Raw genomic sequence first — 9,073 nt, 5'->3', positions numbered from 1 at the left:
GGATATGTCACATGCTGGTGAGACTGTAACATCACACCTTTATATATTTATAAGATCACTGAAAATAACTGATGAAGCATGCACACACTCAGGCAGGTGAGATTTTTAAAAACACTCCCTCTGTGGGAAAAGAGCCATTTCAGTGGAGACAGAACTATGCTGAGTCTGAGAACCTCTGAAAATCTGAATTTAAAGCATTCATTGGTCATTTTTTGCAAGTGCTATCGCTTTTATATTCGTCTACCTCCTTAACAGCCACATTCATGTTCCCCTAAGGAGAAAAAAAAAATAAATAAAAATCCAGCATTGCAAAAGCTCGTTCCCTATTACACCACACAACAGAGAAAGGAGATTTTTGCTTTGCAGAATACCTTTACCTCTATTGGTCACTGATTACCAACACAGAAATTAAATACCAGATAATCTTTATGTTCCAAATGCAAATATCAGTCAGTTATATCAGCCTCCATACTTGTAACACCTTATTTCTCTCTCACTTACAAACTCACAGCTTCCCTAAAACAAGTAAGGTTGCAGCAAGGACAAAATTTACGGGCAAGTTATGTAAAGCTGAAATGTTTCTAGGGCAATGTTTTATAGTCCCTGAGAGTTCCATACATAGTATTTTACTGTGTACTCAAAGAGCATTTATTTACACACGTGTCTGAGGTTTTCTGTCAGGTTTAAAGTTCAGACTTTGCTCAACTAATCTAATTTGTCCAAGATGGATGCCCTCACTTTTTTCCTTTGGAAAACCAACGCTGTTACACTGTTTCCAATTCTTCCTCCAAAGCAAAATTTGGGTGTTGGCAGCTCCTCCAGAATTTCAAATCCTGCCAGACAGAAATTAAAATGCTTTTATTAGAAGGAAGTAATTTTATTCTCCTCTTGGATAACCCTTTGCAAACCATTCTTTATTCATCTGGAAGACTTGCAAGTCAGTTACTCTGTAAGTTTATAGGACTGTATTGTTACGCTGCACCGCCACTTTATACAGCTGAAACCCTTCCATGGATAATAAAAATCTTAGCTGGCTGACTCACACAAATTAATGGCAGAAAAGATGATAACTTGCCAGTAATTTTAATGCCCCAGAAAGGACGGTTGGTTTAGATCCCCACCGAGTTTCAAGCCTCAGGCATGAGGTTCAGGAGCTCACTGGCAGGTAAAAAAACCCCCCGTGTGGATCAGCGAAGTTGCTGAGGAGGTGACATAAAAGGTCACGGTCACAGATTTGCCAGTTCCCCTAAACACTGGTAACAGCGTTACCCCGATTTCAAAGCAATCAGATGGGTGAACCGGGTCTGGTAATAAAGGATGAAAAGAGAACAAGTATCACCCACGTCTACACTTTCCCAGTGTAACTAGACTGAAATCCTCCTCCTCCAAACGTAACAAAACCTGCCCTGCCTTGGCCCGTTGGCGCTGGCAAACGCAGAAGCTGTAAATCCCGAGGAAAACAGAGGGAAGACAGGCTGAAGCATTTACTAGTGGCTTTACCTTGTCTAATCCTGATCTGAGAAAGTCAATATGCTAACACAGACATCCAAATTTACTCATCCCATCCTTGCACAACCGTAAAGTTGGCAGCTGGATCTGTTCAGCAGCTTACCTTCTCTGAACTCGTTCCACAGCTCCTCCTTGGTCCAGTTGCAAGACGTTATGAGGAAAAAGCCCTCTGGTTTCAACACGCCGCAGAGAGATCTCACGTACCGCTTCCTCTTCCCCACCGCGTTATCAGGGTTCAGGCTTATGGCATCAAAAGTCCCCTTGTCAATACAAATCTCAAATCCTGACAGCTCGGCTGATGGAGCCAGGAAGTCTTCTACCTAAACCAGAAGTCTACAGCTGTGAAAACAATCTTCTCCTCAGGCGCTTCTGAATCTTTAAAGCAAACTAATACTTGAAAATGAAAAGCATCAAACTGGACAATAGGTGTGCTCAGGAAAGGATAACTCACAGGGTTTTCACACTTACAGTGCCATGCCAGCTTCTTTCTGCTCTACATATCATGTGATGATCTATTTGCTGTAAAGCCTGTGTATACACCTGTCCATCTAAACCTCAAACTAACATACTTACAGTTCATTCTTTGGATCCTTATTTGTACTTTGATCCCTGGTTTCCTACGTGCTGCACGTTAGGCACTGCACAAATACAGAGGAATAGACAGTGCCTACCACAAAGAGATGACAACTGACATACCACAGAGACATCACACAGGGACGGAGCTGGGGGATAAACCAGGGTAGCAGAGAGGGAGCTCAGAACAAAAGGCAGTCACGGAATCACAGGATGGCTGAGGTTGGAAGGGACCTCTGGAGGTCACCAGGTCCTCCCCCCTGCTCCAGCAGGGCCTCTCAGACTTCCTGCTGCACCGCTACTGGCAGCGATTCTGTCACTGAAGGATTTCATCTTCTATCTCAGATCTGAAACTCAGAATGTAGCAGCTAAATACAGAACTCGCCCAATGAAAAACCGCTGCTCTGCCCCCTGCTAGAAGCAGGGAAATCTTGTTAGCCCTAACGACTGCTATAAACAGACAAAAAAATAAGACAAAAATGTTCTTGTAAATGCAGATTTATTTGGTTAGAGTTCTCTCACAAACCAACGTCAAAAGACATCATTAATATAGTACGCCAAGTAGACCTGAATATCAATGAGGTCATTTAATCTTGGGTTCAGTTGCTCTCTCTTTCCTCAGTAAACTTTCCCTCAAGACTTACCTTCAATTTAATGTGAGGCATTCCTTCTTTCTCTCTTACTTTTTCTGAAAGTTGTATTGCAGAAGGAGAGTAATCGATCCCGGTGAGATTAGTGTAGCCAGACTTTGCCTAGACAGAAGCAGAGAATCTTAAGCAGTGTGCTAGCCACTTTTTTTATCCGACAAGTGTATTCCCTATCCATAATCCATCTCATCTCTCCTCTTAATGACAGAAAAACCCCCACCCTTTTACTCATTTTTATTCCTGTTAACATTATGAGAGCTAAATAGCAGGGGGCATGAGCTGAAACAACTCCATTCTGCCTAATAGCTCAAAGGAACTGTTGACTGCAAGCTGGTTTATGTCAACAAGTGAAAAGCTGAGCCGAACTATGAAAACTAACACCCTGGAGGGGAACAGGCTCTCTTATCTGCACGAAAAGTAACCTAGAAGCCAGGAATGTTCAGCGATGAGAACACGGGCTGGTGCCAGATGCTTCAAAATAAGAAAACCTCTGCCACTTACATAACATTTGAGATTGAGCAATTATTTGGTTTCTAACTCAAGTTGTAAGAGTCAAAATACGCAAGACATTTTCTTGGTACAGAAATTCACTGCCAAACCTTACATTTTTCTAATTGCTCACGCTAACGTCTATTGAACGCAATTATTTGCGTGCTGCAAGGTCTTTGTACCAGCAATTTTCAGGCAGGTTGTGCACCACATAAAAGACCACACAGAGACCTCCCATTAACCTAACTTTGGAGTAGATAACAATCACCCAGTTCAGTAAACTCAGGCTGCAAGATCCCAGCACCCAGCAAGTGGGCACCTGGCACCCCCCGGAGCTGGGCACACGCAAGGGGGGCAGTGACACATTTTCACTCCGAGGCGGAAGCTGAAGCGACCAGATCTGGGTATCACGTGTGTCAGTTGGCCTGGCGAGATCCACACCTTGCAGGAGGAGCCATGATCTTACGGCCAGTGCAGGCAGCAACAGCAGAGAGCGCGAGGAAGCTTTGGGTTTGTTCTGAACAACCTCTTAACTAGCGTTAAGCAACCGGTTGTGTATCTACTTGGCCAATACCTTGACAGTGAGGAAAACTACCATGAGAGTATTTTCCTCTTTCCAGCAGCCTTCAGCCCGTGTGAGCTCAGTGCTAGCCAGCTGTTCTTAACCGAGGACCAACTGCAGCTAAACACAAAGACCACGTTGTTTGCATTCGATGAAGAACAGCATATTGCTCAGGCTTCTGCCCACGTTCCTCCCCAGAGCAAACCAAGCTTCCTGAGATGCGTGTGCTGAAGACTTGGGGGCGGAAGAGTAGTTCCCACAACAGCTCCTCTGTTTGGAAAGGAAGAGCTTGAGTCACTTGAGGGAGTTCCCATTCACTCCTATAATCTCCGGGGCAGAGGAGGAAAGTTTAAGGATAAACAACATTAAATGCTGCTAAACCTGCACGGCCTGACCATGTACGGACAGGAAGGGATCCCTCACTCAAGTGCCAAACACGACCGTGCTGCACCCTGCTACTGGACCCCTGTCCTGAGGGTGGTATTTGTAAGCCCTCTGGTGACCCCTGTCCTGAGGGTGGTATTTCTAAGCCCTCTGGTGCTGCTTCTCCAAAAAGCAGAGGAAGCAGCAGAAGCCAGTCCGCAACGTTAGCAGCACTGCCCCGTGTTCGGGCTTCTGGTGCTGCCAGGCAGATGCCCTCGCCTGGGTGGTGAATACCCTTCACTTCTCAGAAGTGTTTCAATGCCCCTTGGCTCCCACGATACTCAGACGAGCTGCGTGCGGCAGCAGCGTTTCCTTAGAAGAGCTGAAATTTTTGGAACGCGGAAGAATTCGGTCATCAGCGCAGATTCTTGAAGTTAACAGGGGGAAGACCATGGTCTACTGCACATATAAAACCAGCCAGGAGGCCCACTTAGGATCCGAGATACAAGCCAGCAGAAAGAAGAGAGGAAGCCACCAGCAGCATTTCTCCTGGAGCTCACAGATGGGCAGATCCCCGCCGTGTGCTGCGTGCTTTGCCTTCCAGCTGGCTGCTGGGGCCGGTTCACGCAGCCTACAGCAGCCTGTCTGGTTTTCACTTTATTACCTGCTTTTCAGACGGCTATTCTGCCTCCTTTTTGTGCGCTATTCCCTGCTGGAACTGCCAGTGTCTCACCTAGACCTAGCTGCATTTAAAAGTCATTTTCTTAATATCTTCCCATTTACTATTCTTCACTGCTAGTGGCATGCCAGGGCCCAGTATTCCCCACAAACTGGGCTCTACGGCACCTCTTCCTGCTCTGAGGACGGTCCGACACGTACCCTCAAGCAGCTGCCTTTCAGAGAGCTGCTGCTAACGTCCTGTATGACCAAAGTCTGACTGCCTTTTTCAGGATTGCCATTTCTATCACGATATCGAGTCCAACTCCAGTGGCAGAACTGTTCTACAGTAGCTGATGGGCTTACCAAAAGAATCCTAACTGGATTTTCAACGCCTAGGAACAAACACACACAAAAGTTTCTTTTACAACAACTAAGCAAGTGAGACCCTGAACTATTTAGCAACAATAAACAATGTAATTTTTGAAGTCACTTTTCAAACAGGAACCGGACTGAAAATTTCCTATTAAAGCAACCACAGATGCTCACTCTAAGGGGGGAGGGTGCGGCAGTTTCATAGTGTTTAAAAGCGAACAGGCTGTCGTCTTCCCATTACAGAATGAAAATCAATTCCAGATTTGTAAGTGGTAACCAGTATAAAACTGAAGTCTTACACAGATTTTTCTGTTGGACGTTTCAACAACGACAGAGCTAGCTAGCCCTGCATTTAACCATCATTATTCTCAGGCTAATTTCTCTTAATGAGATGAGCAATTCCTACTTTTGACTATACAACTTCTCCTCTGCTGCAGCGTGGCAGCCAGTCCCCATAAAGTCTTTGAACACTCCTAAAAATCAAAGTCCATGTTAAAAAAAATTCCATTACAAACCTGACTTTGACTTCCAGCCCTTTCAGTTTCTACAGTAACTAACGGAGCCAATGGAGAATGTAGGACAATAGAAACTGCGACAGCAGGACAGCTCCTGTCTTTACCAACCCTCCCGTAGTATTATGCCAAAGTATTCCATCAAAAATAGGAAAAAAAATACTGGAACATCTTGTATCACTGTATGGTAACAGCATTGCAACACCTCAGAACATACCTGGGTAAGGGGTTTCCACCCTGACAGAAGCAGACACTTCTGGAAAAGAGGTGTTAACAACTTTTTAAGCAATTTACAAAAAAAAACCTTAGGTTTAACCCCTTTTTACATCAATAATGAGTGTTATTATCAGAACTGAGTGCAGAGAAAGGGTCTGGGTTTGCCCATGAGAGTACTTTGTGTATTAGTTAACTTGATCTCCTTATGTGGGGGTGTTTTACACAACAATGGGAAGAAATGCATTTTTAAACGTAGGAAAACAGGAAGGTGCAGTTAAAACAGGGGATACTCAGACTGATTGATTTAGAAGAAATACTATACGTGTTGAAATCCGAAGCATTGACACTCTGGGCAGCACCAAGAAACAAGAAGTCTGAGCCCATCTAGCAAAAAAAAGTTGTTATTTCCACGGGGTAGAACAACATCCACGTACTGCTGGTGCAAGGAGCTGCATGCCCGAGTCCCACAGGCTGCCGGGCAGCCACTTGCCATTACACCTTGTCTTCGGGATAATGTTCTTTAAGGCACGTCAACAGCACTGAGTTAATTTCACTTAAACTCTTAAAGCAAATGAAAATATAAAGCCTGAAGCACAGAAACCAGCGTTCTGTTGACGGGAAAAAAACGCAAGGTACGTTTTGATTTCGGTTGCTCGCCTGTTGTCTCTCACCTAAGCCACAGCTTGCCACGGTTACTGCTGTCACTCGTGAGAACTGTACACAAACTACTCCTTTTGGAGCACTAATTCTGTACCAAAAGCACAAACTTTGCAAGATACCAACCAGTTCAATCAGTAAAACACCATTCCCAGTTCCAATGTCAAGCACAGGGCTGTCCAGGGGAACCTTTTGTTTTCCCAGCCATCTGATAATGCGAACCATGCTTTCTTCTCCAAACCTATGAAAAACCAAGGGCTCAGGTGATTAAGGCAGCACAAGTGTACAAAAGCTACGGCAAGTTTATTGCATCGCTCCCTCCCTCCAGCTTTTGCGCAGCAACTCTTACTGAAGCACTTGGGTAACAGCTGCCATCGCTCACGTTCCACGTTTGCTTTGTTTCCATCAAAATGAATCACAAAATTCATCAAAACACCAACTCTGGGAGGTGAAGCCCTCCATATATTCAAGAGGGTGGCAGCGCTGACAACTTGGGTAGTTCAACCTGAGCTCAGGGGGCCTCTGTTTACCCCATAGCCAGGGCTAAACTGGGACAGTTGCTCTGTCACCTGATGACCCCTCACCAGCCAGGGAGGGGAATCGGGAAAAGAAGAGCAGCCCCACGGGGTGGAAGTGAAACAGATTTAATGAAACAACAGCAATACCAACAAAGGCGTACGGAGTTCTACTGAGCCAAACGGGCATGCAGCAGTCAGTCGAGAGGAGAGCAGGCCTTGGGAGCAGGGAGAAGCCAGAGGAGGAGCAGGAGGAACCCCACAGGAGCTCCTCTTCCTCAGCCAACCTTCCCCCTTTATAACACCCATGACATTATGGGATGGGCTACCCCTGTAGCTCACTCAGGTCAGCTGCCCTGGCTGACTGGAACTGCTAACGGCCTGCCAGCATGGCTGGGCTGGGATCCTGTCCCAACCAAACCAGGATACAGGGATAAAAAGCACCTTTGTCAGTAACACACACAACTACCAGCTCACGTCCGGTGAGTTGTCCAGGTGCAACTTAGAAATTTGCATCACAAAATTGGGCAAGAGAGGAACCGGTGGCTTCAAGAGTAAAATTCCCCATCGTTTTGCCAACATGCAGAGCTATTCAGTACCCCACTGAATTGCTGGCTGTGGTTTTTGCAACGTCTATTTTTATAAAGAAATCACAGAAACACTCCGGTGGAGTTATTTTATTTACCAGATTTCCCCAGCATCTCCAATGTCTTGAAAAGACTGCAGTTCTCTTTCATACGCAGCATCCCAGCTAGAGTCGGGCAGGGGAGAAAGGAAACGATATCGCAATTAATACCGAAAAAGATTTAAGATTAAAGAGCGAGGGGGAGGAAGGGCGGGAAGGCTCCCTCTGCGTAGCGGTGCCGCTTTATGTCCCCAGCATCACCCCAGGCAGATAAACCGCTTGGGAACGTTGTCCGCCAGGCACCGAGCTGGCGATGCCCGGTTGAGGGTCACCAGACATTTCGGGCACAGCACGGGGCCTCCTGCTCCCCGGGCAGCACCACCGGGGAGGAGCCGCCGGGAGGGACCCCTACCGCCCCGGGCCCGCCACGCCGCGGCCTATCGCCCCCGCCCGCGGTGCCGCCACTCACTGCTCTCTGGTGCCCAGCACCGAGGGGCTGAAGGGCTCCTCCCCGCGCCCCGGGCCCGGCCCCGGTCCCGCAGGGTGCCCGGGCGGCTCCCCCGCCACCGCCATGCCCGGCGCGCGCTGCCCGGAAGCACCTCGGCACCATAGAGAGGAGTTGCGAGAGGGCCCGCGGTCGCCGCTCTGGCGCTGGGAGGACTCCTGCTCGCTGCCCGGCAGGGGGGGGCGGCTCCGTGAGGGTCAAGTCCCTTTCAAAAAGCGAAGTGGTTTATAGTTTTGTTTCGAAGAAACGGTAACGCTCCGGATGACCAGGCTCCCGTCATGACAGTCCAAATCGAGTGCAATCTTTTAAAAAAGGATTTACGCTGTCCATTATTTACGAGTTTCCGAGTTCTCAGCGGCGTTTGCTTCCCCGAGGCTTCGTGTAGGATGTGGAGTCATAGATCACAGAATCATTGGGTTGGAAAAGATCTCTGAGATCATCAAATCCAACCATTGACCTAACACCACCGTGCCGACTAAACCGTGTCCCGAAGTGCCACATCTGCACGTCTTTTGAACACCTCCAGGGATGGTGACCCCACCACTGCCCTGGGCAGCCTGTTCCAATGTCTGACCGCTCTTTCACAGCAAAGAAATTTTTCTTTATGTCCAATCTCAACCTCCCCTGGTGCAACTTGAGGCCATTTCCTCTTGTCCTATCGCTTGTTACTGGGAGAACAGACAGACCCCACCTCACTACAACCTCCTCTCAGGCAGTTGCAGGGAGCGATAAGGTCTCCCCTCAGCCTCCTCTTCTCCAGGCTGAATACCCCCAGTTCCCTCAGCCGCTCCTCACAGACCTGTTCTCCAGACCCTTCCCCACCTTCGCTGCCCTTCTCTGGACACGCTCCAGCACCTCAGTGTCCTTC

The 9,073-nt window shown here is 47.5% G+C and overlaps 1 protein-coding gene across 1 annotated transcript; it reads right to left on the bottom strand.

Moving 5' to 3' along the window:
• Positions 1-691: 691 nt before the first annotated feature.
• EEF1AKMT2 (EEF1A lysine methyltransferase 2) lies at positions 692-8,273 on the bottom strand. The gene is made up of 6 exons (XM_086466803.1): positions 8,170-8,273; positions 7,761-7,826; positions 6,687-6,801; positions 2,727-2,834; positions 1,613-1,829; positions 692-833 (listed from the first exon to the last, which is right to left on the bottom strand). Exons 1-6 carry the CDS (start codon positions 8,271-8,273, stop codon positions 706-708), a joined length of 738 nt encoding a protein of 245 aa, XP_086322929.1. The 3' UTR covers positions 692-705.
• Between the last annotated feature and the right edge of the window lie 800 nt (positions 8,274-9,073).

Source organism: Leptosomus discolor, chromosome 6 (assembly GCF_034619465.1).
Source record: "Leptosomus discolor isolate bLepDis1 chromosome 6, bLepDis1.hap2, whole genome shotgun sequence".
Taxonomy (NCBI): Eukaryota; Metazoa; Chordata; class Aves; order Leptosomiformes; family Leptosomidae; genus Leptosomus; species Leptosomus discolor.
This window is presented reverse-complemented; position numbering and strand designations above follow the sequence as displayed.

Excerpts from the sequence above, each read along its gene's own strand:
- EEF1AKMT2 (XM_086466803.1), bottom strand. The coding sequence starts at position 8,273 with ATGGCGGTGGCGGGGGAGCCGCCCGGGCACCCTGCGGGACCGGGGCCG. Across the intron at positions 6,802-7,760 it reads GGAGATGCTGGGGAAATCTG|GTTTGGAGAAGAAAGCATGG; the intron begins GTAAATAAAATA and ends GGTTTTTCATAG. Across the intron at positions 2,835-6,686 it reads GTGTTTTACTGATTGAACTG|GCAAAGTCTGGCTACACTAA; the intron begins GTTGGTATCTTG and ends GCTTCTGTCTAG.